At 41.5% G+C, this 16,706-nt stretch overlaps 1 protein-coding gene across 3 annotated transcripts in view; it reads left to right on the top strand.

The window, feature by feature from the left end:
* The window catches only part of CENPI (centromere protein I), a 32,024-nt gene extending 17,128 nt beyond the window's left edge, over window positions 1–14,896 (top strand). For all 3 annotated transcript variants that reach the window (XM_006137438.4, XM_006137439.4, XM_075896734.1), the window contains 10 exons: window positions 4,651–4,742; window positions 5,073–5,190; window positions 5,282–5,346; window positions 5,899–5,996; window positions 6,909–7,044; window positions 9,523–9,647; window positions 10,772–10,820; window positions 11,372–11,605; window positions 12,631–12,672; window positions 13,647–14,896. In XM_006137438.4, coding sequence (XP_006137500.2) covers window positions 4,651–4,742; window positions 5,073–5,190; window positions 5,282–5,346; window positions 5,899–5,996; window positions 6,909–7,044; window positions 9,523–9,647; window positions 10,772–10,820; window positions 11,372–11,605; window positions 12,631–12,672; window positions 13,647–13,778 — 1,091 coding nt within the window. In that variant the 3' untranslated portion in view covers window positions 13,779–14,896. The remainder of the gene's footprint in view (window positions 1–4,650; window positions 4,743–5,072; window positions 5,191–5,281; window positions 5,347–5,898; window positions 5,997–6,908; window positions 7,045–9,522; window positions 9,648–10,771; window positions 10,821–11,371; window positions 11,606–12,630; window positions 12,673–13,646) is intronic.
* The last annotated feature ends 1,810 nt before the right edge of the window (window positions 14,897–16,706 follow it).

Genomic DNA, 16,706 nt, shown 5'->3' with positions numbered 1-16,706 from the left:
AGCTACAAAAAACAGTACTGAAAAAAAAAGGTTCCAATTAAACAACTTATTTGAATATTCATAATTTGCTTAATGAATATGCAAATGAATACTACCAGTCCTCCAGAAGCTCGTGAATGGATTTACTGGTCCCCATGTCAAAAAGTTTGGGAACCCCTATTCTAGAGAAGAGCAACAAAAATGATGAAAGGTCTAGAGAACATGGCTTATGACAGGGCTGGGCAAGATGGTGCCTGAGGACCAGATCCAGTCTGCATAATACTTTGACCCAGCTCATGGACTGCATCTGGCTGATTTCTATTTATATCCTGCTGCCCGTACTACCAAATTTCCAGGAAGTAGCTCAGGCAGCAGGATCCTATTTGGCTCAGTTCTACCCTGGCAGGGGCCAGAGCCACAAGCCCTTGAAATAGCCGCAGCACCCCTGGGCAGCTGCCAGGTAATGCAGTAGGGACTGAGCCATGAGTCCTTTGCTGTGTTATTCCTTCAAAACCTCCAGCCCCAGAAAACTCTGGAGGGAGGCTAATCCCCAGCCTTGCTCCTTCTAAGGGGTGGAGCCAGCCTGTGACCACATAACAAAATTAAGTGCCCCCCCCCCCCATGAAAATTATTGCTCATCTCTGGCCTGTAAGCAAGGTTCCCTGTAAGTTTCACATCTGATTAATGAGCTCTTCCCATGGATGGGGGAAGGGCACTTCTCCCTCAGCTGCCCATGAGCTTACCTCTCCCAGCTGGCAGATAGGGGGCTTTGGGGAGGGGAGTTTAGGGTGTTTTTGGGCTGTGGCAGCAGGGAAAGGAGAGAGACTATTTGGATTACAGCACCTACTTGCTTGTGAGAAACCCAGAGCTTTCTTCACTCCCAGCTGGGCTAGGAGTGGGGGACAGGATGGGGAAGGGAGAAGAGCAGACTGCATGGGGTAGGTTGAATAAATGGGTGGGGAGGGTTCTGGTGAGGTGAGGAGTTTGAGGTGTGTTCTGACTCCCATCTGAGCTGCAGCTGCTAGTGGTTACAACTTGGAGAAGTAGGACTCTTTCCCAGCTGGGCTGCGGCTGGGGAAGCAGATTGTGGGAGGAGATGGATGGGTGCTGGCATGTCTGTGATGGGGAATTTAGAGCATCCTGACTCCCATCTGGGCTGCATCAAGAGTCAGACCTATGCAGTGGAGGCACACGGGGCTGAGGGGGAAGCAGGCTTCATAGGGGGGTGCCAAAATTTCAGGTGTGGTTTGGGAGGGGGGCATGTGGCTACATGGGAGATGGTATGCAGCTGGGGAAAGGCCATTGTCTCATTAATGAAATAGAGGGAGCTTAGTCAAAGTACATCTTCTCTTCATACCAGCCTTAACAAAAAAAGGTGAGTTGGTATTAATTACCAACTGATTGGTGACACAATTTCAAGATCTGACATGTGCCAGGAAAAATGTATGTGTGCGCGCGTGGGGGGCATGGGTGGAAATAGAATAGTGTAGCACCCTGCTGTTTTCCACTGTTAAACTTACAGCAAACACAAAACAGTGAATTCTTTGCAGTTGTAGTCTAAAATATTTTTATGTAGTATCAAGAGGGGACGATAAAGAGGTTGCTTTTGGTCATGTTGAGTTTAACAAGTGGCCATCTGACCAGAAATGTTAGCAAGAAAGCCTAGGCTAAACTTCCGTTTAGATCATCTCCCTCCAAACAGAGAAGAGTGAAGAGTCTGTAAAGCATTTAGGGTACGTTTACACTGCAGGGCAAAAGTCAAAATAGATTAATTTGATTGTTGGCTCTGTCTCAACAGCAGGAAGTTGAAGGAAGAACATTCTGCCTTTGATTCCCTTACTCCTTGTAAAATTAGGGCTCAGGAGTTAGAGGAAGAAGTCCTCCAGCTTGACATTATTTCAGAATAATGGCTTGCAGTATAGATGCACTGTTTATTTCAGAATAATGTCAATTCCGAAATAATGCTGTTGTGTAGGCATACCCTTACATTGCTCTTGTAGATGAGGATTTAGCCTGCAGAGAATGATACGGGAGAAAACAGACTAGCTCATGACACTTGTATGATTACGTTTCAAATGAAATTTACATAGGTTTCAAAGAGGTAGTCTGTTAATCTGTTTCAGCAAAAGTTACAAGGAGTCTAATGAAACTTGCTCTAATACCCTAATGAATGTGTTAATCTTTAAAGTACTACCGGACATCCTTGTTAAAGCTTATAGGTATTAATGGATTAAGAAAGAGAAGGATTCTTTTAACAGATTTTTTGAGAGTTGTGAAAACACTTATCTTAATGATTTTTTTAAAAAAAAATCTGTGTTGTTAAATTATTATTAAAATTGGAAGAAATTTACCACGTATCTTGTTTTGGCCACTCAGTTAGAGTTGGATTCCAGGCAAATGATTTTCATTAAGTTTTAGAATTTTGTGGGGAAGAGGTATTGCATTAAGGCCAGTTCTTTGCTATTTGGTAGAGTTCTGGCTCTTGAGACAATGGATGCACTTAGAAGTAGCAAGCACTAAGTGTGTTGCTAGATGTTTGCTTATTGGCAAGCTCTTTTGAGGTATGCACTTATTTACAAACTTGGAAGCCACGTGTTAAATATGCTCTGGGGCTTCTACTGAGTTAGTGACGTGCACAATCGGTTTATAGGTCTCTATTTCGCTTGCATAGCATGGATCCTAAACATACATTGAAAATACCCACAACCAACCACCTGATGTTTTACTTCCCTTCCTGTTTTCAAGTTCTCAGCTGTTTGTGACTTTGTTTGCTGCCCATGTTGCTTTATTAGTTATTTTTACGGTTCTGCATTTGTGCACTGTTAATTAAATTGAGTTCATATCCCTAAGACATTTGTATAAGCCTGAGTGAATGCCTTTTCCTCTACTTTCCAGTGTTAGTAAATATCGTATTAAAATTTGCAAGGAGAATTACTTTTTAGTTGACTCATAAATGTGTTTAGCATCTTAAAACTGAGCTATGTGTGGATAATATGCAGCATGCAAGAGGAATAGTTTTGTTAACTGCAAAAGTCTGTAGCATACTAGCGTTTTCGCATATGCTTCAGTTTGAGAGCAGCTTCAGTGGAAATTCTGAAGATATAGTGGCCTATGGGAGTAGGTTGTTAAATTGGGGCTTTGGTGTTTGCTTTTACTTAATGGCCATGTCTTGATTTATTTATATAGCTGTTTTCAGCATGCCCCATTCTGGCACGCTTACTAGCTTGAGTTGTTAGGATGATATGTGTACTTCAAAGGTAGTGTTAATTTTCTTATTTGACTTCATGTTAAACATCTTAAGCATTTCGCCTTGTTAATTCTTTAATATCTTTGAGCTGTTTATATACACACACACACACACACACACACACACACACAATTTAGACTGTTTGTTTGTACTGGTAGTGCACATCCACAGGCAACCTCTATATTGATGTTGCATGTAAGAAATGTCAACCTGTCCAAAAGACAATTCAGCCTCCTCAAGGATGGAAAATGTTAGAGGGAAAACTGCCTATGAGGGAAGACTGAAAGAATAAGGTTTGTTTATACTGGAAAAGAGAAGTCTGAAGTGGAGCCATAATAGCTTTCAAGTACCTAAAAGGTTGTTATAAAAAAGAGAGAAGAATTGTTCTTGTTAACCTCTGTTAGGACAAGAAGCAATGGGCTTAAATTGCAGCAAGGGATGTTTAGGTTGCTGATTAGGAAACATTTTGTAGCTGTCAGGGTGGTTAAGCACTGGATAAATTGCTTTGGGAGGTTGTGGAATTTCCATCATGGGATATTTTTAGAAGCAGAATAAACAAATACTTCAAGGATGTTCTAAATGGTGCTTGACCCTACCATGAGTGCAGCAGACTGGCTTTTATGACTTCTTAAGGTTCCTTCCAGTCCTATGATGCTATGGAAATGTAGCCTTGTTAGTCTGGTGTAGCTGAAACAAAAAACAGGACTATGTAGCACTTTAAAGACTAACAAGATGGTTTATTAGGTGATGAGCTTTCGTGGGCCAGACCCACTTCCTCAGATCAAATAGTGGAAGAAAATAGTCACAACCATATACCAAAGGATACAATTAAAAAAAATGAACACATATGAAAAGGACAAATCAAATTTCAGAACAGAAGGGGGATGGGCGGGGGGGAGGTAAATGTCTGTGAGCTAATAATATTAGAGGTGATAATTGGGAAAGCTAGCTTTGTAATGGGTAAGATAACTAGAGTCTTTATTCAAACTTAAGTGTAAAGTGTCAAATCTGAGCATGAATGACAGTTCAGAGGATTCTCTTTCAAGTGTAGTCTTAAAAGGCCTTTGAAGCAGGATGCAGGTAATCAAGTCGTTGAGATGATGCTATGGTTATTATCAGAGTTCGATAAACTATACAGTCTACTCGCCTGTGGCGAGTAGATTTCAGCCACGCGCCCCGTTCATTCGCAGCGCACACATACGCAATGTGGCTCTTGCGCATGCGCAGTACAGGGCGGTCGAGCGGTTTTCGCCGCTGTTTGTCAAACCCTGGTTGTTGTTGTTGGAACACAAAAATACTAGTTGAGGTAACAGCACTGACTTTAACAGTACCTTTCCAGAGAAAGGGGATTTGTATTCTGCTTCTGGTTATTGCGTCCTTGTCTGCACTACTCATACTCAGTTATGTTTTTCCCTCTGGTTTAGAATGCACTTGGTATAAGATTGATAACCAGCAGTATGAAGAAGAGTTCAAGGACTTCCTGGATATTGTCTACAAGACAGAGTGCTTTTTGCAGGTAGGCATCTTCTTAATGAGGTCTACTCCAATTAAGAGTTTGCTTAATTATTTGGGGCTTATCCATTTCCCATGGGGTGTCTTAAAGATTACAAACTTAGAAACAGCAACAAGAGATGAGGAAAAATGTGTTCAGGAATCTGGACTTGCCCTTTGAACTGACCCTTCTGAAGGAATGGTAATTTGGAAAGCTGCAGTCATTAGCTGATGGATTGCTTGAGGGAGTGGAAGTAGGGTAGCCTATGCCTTCTCTAGTGAATTGTGGAAGAGTCAAAAAAGGTAGTGGATTGTGCTGAATTTTTGTTGAAGGTTTTAATCTTGTACCCTTCAGGAGGGGTTCTCCTCCTGTGAAGAATTCTTATATAAGAGCCTCCCCCTCTGGGATGGTTTCTGCTGTCGATCGCAAATCCTCAGACTGGTGAGCTGGATCCCCCTCAGCAGCTTCTCAGGTATGTAGTCCAGACTATGATCTTGAACTGTGTCTGATCTGGGTGGATTGGATTCTTTCACAGATATTTGACTTCTCTCCTCTGATTTCAGAAATGAAACCACGTCTCTGTGAACCCCTGGCACAGCTTTTTTTCACATCATCCCTTTATTTTAAGGTAATTCAAGGTCATTCTATTGGTCACATGCAGATCTAGTTGATATTGCTATCCCCACTACAGAAGATAGGTGAAGCAATCTATAGACAGTAAAATAGGCTTCCCAGTTTGGCATTGGTCTGGGCCTATCCAGCGTAGGTCCTCCCTAATTTATAGAGCTAAAATGCATAGTGGGGGAGTAATTATTTTGGGAAGCCTGCCCTTGAAATCACTTTTTTTTTTAAAGGAAATGGGGTGTTTGAATTGGAAATTCAAGTATATTTTGCACCCACTATGCTGCTGATTTTAGGATGGTAAAGACAGCTTTTCTTTCATTGTCTTCAGCTTGGGTTCTGCATCCTTGTACTTGTTACACCCTGTTAATCACCCTGCCAAGAGTGCAGGTGTTACTCTGATCTACATGGAGGTTTTAGCTAGCTCTCATTTTCTCATAGTCCTAATGATAAACTGCGTGAATCCCTCCTGGTATACTTTGAAAATGTCCCATTTTTATTTAGTATTCAGACACTCTTTATGATGTGCATAATCCACTTCTTTCTTTTCCTCCTGTAGTGTAGTGTTCTTGAGAGTCTGAAGGATCTGTTGCAGAACTGGCTGAATTGGCATGTGATGCAGTTGGATATAGAGTCTGATCCTAAAATCAGTCCTTTGTAAGTTCATCTGAATTGCACACAATACAGCATTTATGTGTGGAGTTCATGAAAATGTCCTGTTTTTATTCCGTGCCACAGAAGTTGACTAGAGAGTCAGAAAATGCTTTATTGCTTCTGATAATTAGCTTGATTTTGAATCCTGTTGTGTGTTGTTGTTTTTTTTTTTGTTAGAGTTGCTCTGATTTATTTATATCTTGAAGCAACATTAAAAGTATATATCTTAATATTTTGCATGTCTTTTCAGCCATGTAGTAATCAAAGTAGAATGATGTACCAGAAACATAAACCCATACATGCAGCAGCATATTAAAGGAGTTCTGGAATATGGTTGGACAGCTTCTACATAATCTTTGTGTTCGTCAAGCCAAAATTCCCTTTTCACTCATCGCTACTTGACACACACAGTATTTTCTCACTTAGAAAAGAATAAGCATTTGCCTAGGTTCTCGTACCAAATTCTTCCTCCTAATATTTGAACACTTAATTCATATCCCTTCTTTTTTCACTTATGAGCACTTTTTAAATTGTCAAAGTAGCAAGTCTCCCAACTTACCATGGATCACAAAGCAGGCAGGTTGGGGTTAGTTTACTCAACCCAGGCTTGAGGCTGTAACTCTGATGCAGAGATGCAAAAAGTTATCCTCCAAAAATACTAACAATGGGAACATACATGCCCAAAAGTCAGTAAATTCAAGTCAAGTTCCCTCCAGCAGTGATGTTGAGGCTATGTTTAGTGTATTATTTTGGATAACTGTTCTGTTAAATTTAATTGGTGAATGTATCCATGTGGGCTTCAACATCTGAGCCTGAAGAAACCTAGAGTTCCCACTATCATTCTGCTTAACTCTGCTCTGTATTTTAAAGCTGACAAGTTGTGTTAATATTATGTATCTCTTACTGCTGTTCTAGGAACACCACTCTTTCTGGACTGGTGAACTCTGTGGCTGAGCTGATCCACTTTGTCGGCTGGATCTCCACTGTAGCTCTGCGTTTGGAGAACAATGTTACTTTCTTGCTGTACTTTATTCTGGATTTCTATGAGACCGTATGTGTATCCAAATACTCTTAGCGTTGTAAAGTTCTACTTCTCTAAGAGCAATTTCCATTCATTGTGCAAGTGTGTAATATTTCCTTCCTTGCAGTAATTTGTAGTTATCCCTGATTAAGTGCTAGACCCTCTAATTTCTGGACAGGTCCACTAGTCATAGATAACTGCTGCATCCAAGTTCAGGACTAGAAGACAATACCAGATTGTCTGTCTACTCTGACCGGCACTACTTAGGCCACTAAACCTCACCTTGTTGTTCTCTCCTCCTCCCAAAATTGAGTACAAAATCTGGATGAGACTGAAGTACTACAGTCTCCTGGAGATTAAATTGTGTGCCACAGACAGAGAATAGGAGGGATCAAGAAGTACTAATGCCTAGGGTCTCTGTAATGTCAGGGAACTAAATAGGTGAGAGATGTCCAGGTGATCTTAGCAAGCAACCCAAGCTCCATGTTCCAGTGGAAGACAGAACAATCTCAGGGTCCTTGCCAATCTAACCTGGGGGACAGTTCCTTTCTGGACCTAAAAAGGACAGTCTGACCCTGAGCATGTGAGCAAAATCCACAAGCCAAGCATCTGAGACTATTCTCTTTACCACCTCAGAGCACTGGTCCCTCGCGTCACCATTTAGGGTCCTCTCTCACATTTCAGGGAGAGGTAGGGGAGGAGGTAGAAACTTCCTTCCTTCCTGACTCTTCCAGGAGACCAACTGAAACCCTGAAGCATGGATCCAAGTAGCTACCACAGAACTTTTTATTGTTTTAAGGGGGTTGGCTGCTGTTGATATTGACAGACACACGATGCAATAGCAAGATATTAAAGGAATACTACCAACTTGAATCTTTTTAAATTAACTTGAAAACTCAGGTAGCATGTCCTCTTCAATGCTTCTAAAAACATTTTTTTCTGAAAAAATGAACACCTTTTCTTTACTGTTTGTTTCAGTGCGTTGGGTAATAATTTAAAAATAAAACTGATTTTATTTAAGGGTTTTTTTTAAGTATTTGAAACTGACAAATGTTATGGTCTAAATTAAATCTATTAAAATAATTTAAATTAAAAACAACTCTCAAGCTGTTCTGATTCGCGGCCAGAGTTGTTAAAATAGTTAAACTGCTGAGCTTGTAGGATGTTACTGGCTAACCACTTGGAACCATAGTTCATTGAAGTGCTAAACCAACTTTTGATAGAACTGGTTGAATCAGCTAGTTCATTCAGAGTTGAGAAACTGATGCATTAGAAAAGCAAGGAAATTTGTCTTCCTCTTTTAATTAATGAATAAAAACAATATGAAAGGATGAGGCATCCTAGTTCTAAAATCTTAAAGGATATTGTGACCAGAAGTAATTGGTTCAGTTTACTAATGCTGCATTTATTTAACACAGCTTTTATTTAAAAGTAAAAAAATTGTGTGTCCAGTATATTTAAGGTAGTTTTTATTTAACTAACAAAAAACAAAATGCTGTTTTGCATGCTTTGAATTGATTTCCAGTGTCTATCCACAGCAGTATGATACAAATCACAAGTGTAAAATATTAAACTACTAAATCAGAAATGAATATTCACTATTTTCTAATGTAATAAAAATTAAGAATCTCCATTAATGCATGTTAATCTATTTAATTGGTTTAAATAAATGTATATAGATATAGTGTAGTTTCATGGTTGGCAAAAAGTACTAAAGTTAGCATAAATTTAATTGCAAATTTCCCGTTTTTAAATGTCTATCAACCAATGAGAATCAACTTTTTCTTTAGGAGAGTAGCAAAGTAGAAATACAAAATTGAGATTAAGCTGATTAAAATCAGCAGGCAGTAAGCCTGGATTTTAAAGTTATGAATAAATTACACTTTTTCTGTGTCAAGCTATATGTAGAGCGAAATGAATTCACTTCAAAGTGAACAAAAACAGCATTTCAATTTTAAATCTCCTGGGGATGGGCGGGGGGAGCTTTCAGCTGTGACCATGGAATCCCAACAGGCCAATTATAACTACTTGAATTGTCTAACTGATAAAATTATTTGGTCTCAGTTATGTGCTTCACTGATTTGCTGTTGGATCATGTATAGTCTAGTCCAAGCTACAAATACAGAAGCAGCATGAAGGACCAGAGATGAGTGGCTGCTGTATGTTCACTAAAAGGAAAGATTAGGTTTCTACTACCCAGCACTAGAGTGCAGGGTTTCTGCACAAGGGTCATGGTGAATTCTATAGCAGTGGCAATTTTTTAAATCAAGATTGGACATTTTCCTAAAAGATTCTGCTCTAGGAATGATATTGGGGAAGTTCTATGGCTTGTGGTCACAATGTGCCCTTCCAGATTTGATGATGTTACTGGGACAGGAACAAAGGGAACTGCCGCTCCCCCACAGTCTCTTCAAAGGGCAAGTGACACAATGCTTGTCTTTCTCTGTAGATGTTGTAGGGATAGATAACGGTGGTAATAACACCTCTGGATTTGTTTTCTTCCTGCAGGTGTGTGATGTGTATCTTAAGTATAACCTTCCCTTGTTGGTGATGCCACCTCCTGGAGTTTTCTACCCAGCACTACTCAGCATGGATTCTGTTAATCTTAACCAGCTCTGCTACATTATGTACAGGTAACAAAGATGGGGGGGGAGGGCCTTTCAACTTCATCACATCTTTCATTCTGATCACCTGTTGGGGAGATGACACTCTTCATGTTGTCACCTAAGAGCATGGAAATTCCATTGTCTTCTATGTTTTCTTCCCCTTTCTGTGTGAGAGGGACAGGAGGTGGAGCTCTTGGCCTATTCTGAGTGCTGGGCATGTACGTTTACAATTGTGCTTCTCAACCTTTTCCATATTGTTACCCAAGAACAGTAGAAACAAGTTTCAGGAAACTGCTCCCTCCCCAGGGTGTCATCTCTGTGGAGGTAGGTGTTCCCTTAGTACTTTGAGAGAGCTTAAGTAGCTCATCTACCAGGCATCAGTCAGGAATTGAACCTTCAACTTCAGACTTCCAAGCTTGTGATCTAACCATTACTCACATTTTCAGAAGAAGCAGCACTCGGCAATTCTGTTTAGGGTAGCACTGAATATGAGGGGCTTTGCTGCCTCTAGAGCGCCTGGAATCTGCCTGCTGGCCTGGAGAATGTAGTGTTCATTTCTCTGTAGGATCTATTGAACTGCTGCTGTTCATGGCAGTGTTAGTTCCAGTGGTTGCATCTGATAAAAGAAGTAGCCAATTGCTGACAGCTGGCGTAGGGCTGTCCATGTGGTTTTCTCTCGGACGATACTGCAGGGTAATTAACATGACAGAGCGCTCTCTAGGAGATAAGAGCAGCTAGTGCTTATTTATACAGAACAACTGTCAGCTTCCATTACTTCCAGTGGCTTACATTTTCTATTCTCATTGAATGAAAAGTTTCTTCTTGAAGGTGCACTGCATTTTTGTGCTACAGTTCAGTGCTGCACATTGCATATAGCCTGTTGTCATATGAAGGTTGACTTTGTCCCTTCCAGTTCTATGTTCTCTATTAAGGAGCCTGTCTATTACTTGAATGAGAGCTCATGTGTTAGTATATTCCTTCTTCCTAGTCCCTGGATGGACGCTGGCCCTCCTCCTATCAGTATTTGTACATGGTGGAGGAGGAAAGCTCAGCTGTCTTCATTCTAAGGCAACATCCCTGCTCTTCCCTGGTATTTATCTGCACTGGAATTCAGAGGGCACTTAAACTCTTCTGTTTGTTCGTTCCTTTAGGTATCGAACCAACTTGGTAGCTGCAAAAGAAAATGAACTGATCAAAAAGGTACTATGAACAAACCTTTTAATAAAGTACTGTAGATGATAATGTCAAAGTTAGACTCAGGACTCAAGATTATTGTAGACTACTCTGTTTTATTAGCAAAGTGCTTCACTAATACAACCAGAAAAAGTGAGACCCCCACACAAACCCAAGTCACCTTATTTATACAGATAAAAGAGTAGAGCAGACAAAAGATTGAAAAAGGGCACGAATTGACAAAGTTACTTGGGGTCAGTCAAGTATCTCATTTCCTTATTAAGTCTTACCAATCTGCTGTTAATGTCTCACTATCACCCTTAAGTGGAATTATCGTCTTCTGCCTTAACATCCTTCTTCCTGCTTACACACAAACAACTTTACCTTAACATCTCTCTTCCTGCTAGAGGAACAAACAACATTTCTTTAATTCATTTTACTTGTACAATATAATTCAGTCTACTTTCACAGTAATAAAAGGGTTATAAACTAGTTGTTGGGGAGGCAGTGTTTTCATTACTGTTGCAAGGAATGATGGTAATATACTGTACCACTGAATTGTTTTCTGGTCTCCTCAGACAATACTGCAATTCAAGTTCAGTAGCCAGACTTACCAAGAGTACAACCAGTACATAATGGCCATGGTGGGCTGTCTATGGACATCAAGTGCTTTCCAGAAAGATATCCACCCTCAGGGCATTCGCCTAGATCCGGAAGTACTGAAGAAAACCAGAGTGCAGGAGGTCAGAAACAGCTTCAACATTGTCCATCACCCAGCCCTGATGGGCTATGCTATCCTCTTTTTGCAGCAGGTAAGGGTGTGAACCATAGTGGAGCCACCCTGAGTCCGTCACTCCTTCAGAGTTAAGCTAAAAAACTGCTTCCCTGTGTGCAAGTTCTTTTCCTTCTGTCCTTATCCTGAGGTTCTCTTACACCAGGGTGGGGAACCTTCTTTGAGTCGGGGGCTGCACACTCACAGAAAAATTAGTCGGAGCCTGCACACGAGTGAGAAGCACGGGGAAAAAACCCTCACTATGGCCCCTGAATGAGGAGAGAGACACTCCCCACATTCCCCTCCCATACCAGAGCTTGGTAGATTGTGTGCTCCCATCCCATGGGGAGGCAGTGCAGCCTCCCTAATGTTGGGGTGGAGGAGCCCTGAGCCTCAGGGGCCAGATCCAGGCAAGCAGGGGCCGGATGCGGCCCTCAAAGCCTGAGGTTTCCCCATCCCTGTCTTACACCTTCCCACTCTTTGTAGCAGTAAGACATTGCTGATGGGCAGTGCTAGCATTCCTCATCCTGCAGCACTGGCTGTTCTCTACGTGGGAGCCACAACCAGACTTAAAAATTGTTAGGAAAATAAAGGAAAAGTTCTTGTCTGCTCTTTCTGTAAACAAGCTCCATGGCTGAGTAAATCTTTCCCGAGCACAAGAGGGTGCTGCTCTGCAGCAGATTGCGAGAACAGTCCCTGAAACAGTGAGGTAATAAACTAAGCCTTGTGGGATTTTGTCATTTTACCCCCTTTAATAGTGTGGAGTTGGTGGTTCCTTAGTATTTGAGGCATAGGAGTTCAATACATCTGTAAATATTCCTTGTTCCTGTTCAGAAGGATTGCCTTCTGGCAGAGTGTTCTCTGGTGCCATGCCATTTATGGACCGGTTTAAGGAGAATGCTGCAGTTGTCTCCTAGTGCATCCTCACAATTGCTATTCCTTCCTTGCCCTTGGGGAATTCCTGCTTTAAGAGGGGATTCAGCTGAGCCGAGGCTCAGCAACTCACAAGAGGATTTCATCTGATCTGACTCCTGTTTACTTATATTTTTTTCCCCCTTCCACAAGGCTTGGCCAGAAGATAAAACCTTGAACTTCAGCTTAATTAAGGTAACATGTTTTTATTTTGAAATACTATATGAAAACTCGTATTGGCTAGTAATATGATTATAGGGGTGCAGTTCACATCTTCAGAAATACCCTGTCCAGGAGAAGAATCAGAGCTGGAAAGGATTTATGCTCTCATTTGGTCATGCCACATGAGAACTCAAAGATGAAGGCTTACTCATGGACCCAGAGATGTGTGCTTCAGTTTTGTCCACTAAAGAGTTCCAGGTCTTCACCGTGTGTTACCTGATTACTAGAGCCATGAGCTCTGGTCTGAAAGCATTCTGGCATAGCAGCCATGTACAGCCAGTGGACTGCGATACTTACACACATTGACCTTACAATCAATGCATCCTCAGGACAGAGACATTTTAGTTACGTCTTAACTATTGGAAAATTTGCTTGTCAGAATTTCCAGTACAAGTCTAAATAGTGTTAACATTCTGGGATATTAATATATTGTCCTCTAGTTTTGAAGTGAATGTCCTGCTAGTGACTGGTGCTAGAGGCAGAAATCCTCCAGGCTGACTCTATTCAGCGGACAGTGATGGTTTGTGTGTCCCTCCCTCCCCCCATGCTGCCTGTCAATGTGCCTCAATCCTGAACTAGGAGAACTTCTCATTGTGACAAGGGGAACTGAGTTTCATGAGTCCTCAATCCTCAGCCACTTTGCTGGACCTGCCAAGGAAACATGGGATTTATGTATTTCCTGAGTAGTTATCAAATGGTAATGACTGTAGATCACTAGGCCAGATTTGAAATGGTGACTTTTAGGTAAAAAGCTTGGTGTCAGATTCTGAGAGGCATCCGGTCACTTGAGGTGGGATGTAATCTTTGTGCAGGTGCATAATCATATGGCAGGGTAGATGTAGTCAGGCTTTTTCAGTCTGAATTTGCATATTTGCAGGTTGAGGCAAGAGGAGGGTACAACTTCACCTATGACCCCAGATGCTTACTTCTACTCTTTGTTTCTATAGGGTAGAAGGTGGAACTGGTATCTGGAATATCTCTACACACAAGGATTACAAGGCCTCAAACTCTTCATTGAAAGCAGCATCAATCGTGTTTCCCAAGCCTCCCAAACCAAGTCGGACAATGTTCAGATGTAACAAACTGGTTTATATGGATTCTTCTGATTGTCCAGATCCGGAAAGCAGAGTATAATGGGCCCTGCCTCTTACACCTAGGGGAAGAAGTAGACTGGCAGCTAGCCATGTTACATTTTTACACTGACATCCCCTTAGAATGGTTTTATTGGCCTTCCTCAATGGAGCACTGAACTTGATGTCCCTGCCAGACTTCTGTGGTGTGATGCTGTTGAGTTGGTGTCTTTTTGCAAAGTGTCTGTTAAGTATCAATTTCCTCATACAGCAGTGTTTATTTCAGCTAAGCCACAAACACTTCTGCTTTTTTTATTTCATTGTGGCATTTAGTAGGGCACCTTCACTTAAAATGATTCCTGACTTCCCTCTGCAGCATGCAGTGAAGCGTGTGTGTATGTTGCGCGCACACACCTTTTTAGGGGATTGTATGTATTGACTTGTGCTGAGTCCTTTTGTGGTGATGTCTGTTTATACTGCTTGAGAGGATCTGTAACAGGCTGGCCTACCTGACCCTTTGTATTTTACTTTGAAGATGAAACCTCCTAAGGATGCTTTCCTTGGTACCACTCTTTAGGACATTTTCACGTTGCAGCTGGAAGATTAAGTGCTAAAGTTCATGTTTTATGGATGTTTTGAGTATCCTACGGGCATTGCTAACAGCTCAATATTTTCTTGTGACCAATCTAAATGCAGTTTTCCCTTGTTTGTAGCTATGTACATAACTGTGTATTATATATATTTATATTATGTAAAATACTGCCTAAGCACCACTGCAGAGCAACTCTTGCAAACTCAGATCAGTTAAAAGAAACAACTCCATTTCATAAGCTACGTATTTTGGGTGTAAAGCAGGGTTGTGATTCTTTAGCTTCTAGCTTCTGAGAACAGAGAGAACGCTGATCATGATTTCAAGTAGTTTGTACTTTTTTTTCCCCTGCCTCCAAAAAAGATACGTCAGGAAATTTTGTGGGTTTTTCCCCCTTTTTCAGCAATAGTTACCAACAGATGGTGGTGAATTACCTCTGAAAGACCCTACTTATTTCTTTGTCTCCAATACCATGTTACCCGTAGGCTCGTATTGTTGAAGGCAAATGGCCTTGCTAATAAACTCTTATGCTCCAACAGTGGGTCTGAGAGATGGTTTTTTATTTTCTCATCAGTTACTATGCTCAGCAGTGTTGCTCCTTTCTTCCCAGGGAGGAGAGAACCTAAGCTTTTTTTCAGTCGAGTTATTCTGAGTTCAATTAGAAGTTAATCTGTGATATTTTACACTCTATAGAGTGGGAAGAAGGCATCAAAACTAGGCCACCCTCATGGGGTCCTAATAGGAAAAAGATCTCATCTGTCCTCTCTTTAAAGAGTAGTTCAAGGCCCAGAATGGATCCTATTGATGTTCTCACTGTGCTCCAGTATCCCCTCACGTTGGACTGACTTACCTGGTAACGGTTCCTCAGTACTGAAGCTCAGTGCCCACCACATCAGTACCCCTGGCCTCCATCCAGCTCCCCTAGGTATCATCAATCCCAGTACCAAAAGTTTCTATGGTGTCAAGTGATCTACAGTTCATCCACAAATATCACAGGAGCCTGTCTGACTTCTAGGGCACATGGCTGCCTTTATCTACATAACTCCACATGCCTGACTTCATCTATACTGTGCAGTGAGTGGTTGAAATCTCTGCCCAACATGTATCCTCTAAATGAAAGAGGTTTCTCTAATTTGCCATTTAGAAACAAAGATCATTTTTGTGTTCATACGGTGTCTGTCACCAGAGGTCCTGCTCTATGACTAGCATCTAGAAGCCCTATGCTTACACAGATAAATTTAACTTGTGAAAGAATCCTCTAAATATGCAAAGGGGATTCCTTTTTTCTACTGTTACCCTGCAGGCTGCAGCTGACAGATGCTTCCACATTCTCAGGGGCAGCCCATTTAGACTATCTCCATACAAACCCATGGACTTAGCTTCCCAGGAAGTCTGCCTTGAAATAAGCATGCTGGAGTTTGGGAGCTATGTACCAGACATATACAGCGTTCCTTTCCATAATGAAGGGATGGACAGATCGTGCTGGGACAGACAGTGCCCTAGTAATGTGTTAGATTGTGATCAGCTGGCCAGCTGATATTTCCTACTCCTCCCTCTCCAAAAAGCTGAGTCTCTGGAAATGATGTATTCACCATGAAATCACTCCAGGAGCTTTCCACTTGCTAGATTTGCAGACCTAGTCCTTGCAGATCTCCTCAGCAGGAAATCTGCAACCAACCACAGTGGTAAAAGACATTGAGGTGTAGTGTCACATTCACATTTTGCTGTGGGGGGCAAGGTGGCTGGAGTTCTGGTTTCCTGTCACTCACATGCCTGTAGTCCATGACTTATATGATTACCTATCAATGGCTTTGATACTACGGGTTCTAACAAAGCTCAGCTAGAGCTCATGGTCATGCTGATGCTACTATCTTGGCCAACCCAGTTCTGGTTCTTAGATTTGATTGAATATGGTGGATAATCAGCTGAACACCATTTACCTTTGCAGTAAGATGAAGGTCTAAAACATAAGCCCATGTAGCACAGGCCTGATCTGAGGCCTAGCTAACAATGGATAAAAACATGGCTAACATAAAGCAAAGCTAAGCTGTGAGTAAGAGGCAGGCTCCAGCTCACAGAACTTGGCACAAACAGGGCTGAGTGTGCAAAACACTAATTGGTACTAGACCCAGGTGTAGAACAGCCATTGGTGCTAGGTACAACTGTAAAACAGTATTGGTACTGGTGATAAGTTGAAATCACACAGTACCACCAGCTAATTAAAAAAGACCTTGGTACCCACGTTCCCCACAGTTGCATACCCAGGCTCAGGAAAGGGTCGAAAATGACAGCATGATGGAGAGAGATGATCGAATTAACCCACAGAGTTATCACTATTCTACAAGGTA

This window comes from Pelodiscus sinensis, chromosome 13 (assembly GCF_049634645.1).
Source record: "Pelodiscus sinensis isolate JC-2024 chromosome 13, ASM4963464v1, whole genome shotgun sequence".
Classification (NCBI taxonomy): Eukaryota; Metazoa; Chordata; order Testudines; family Trionychidae; genus Pelodiscus; species Pelodiscus sinensis.
The sequence above is the reverse complement of the archived record's forward strand: the minus strand, read 5'-3'. Positions and strand labels throughout refer to the sequence as shown.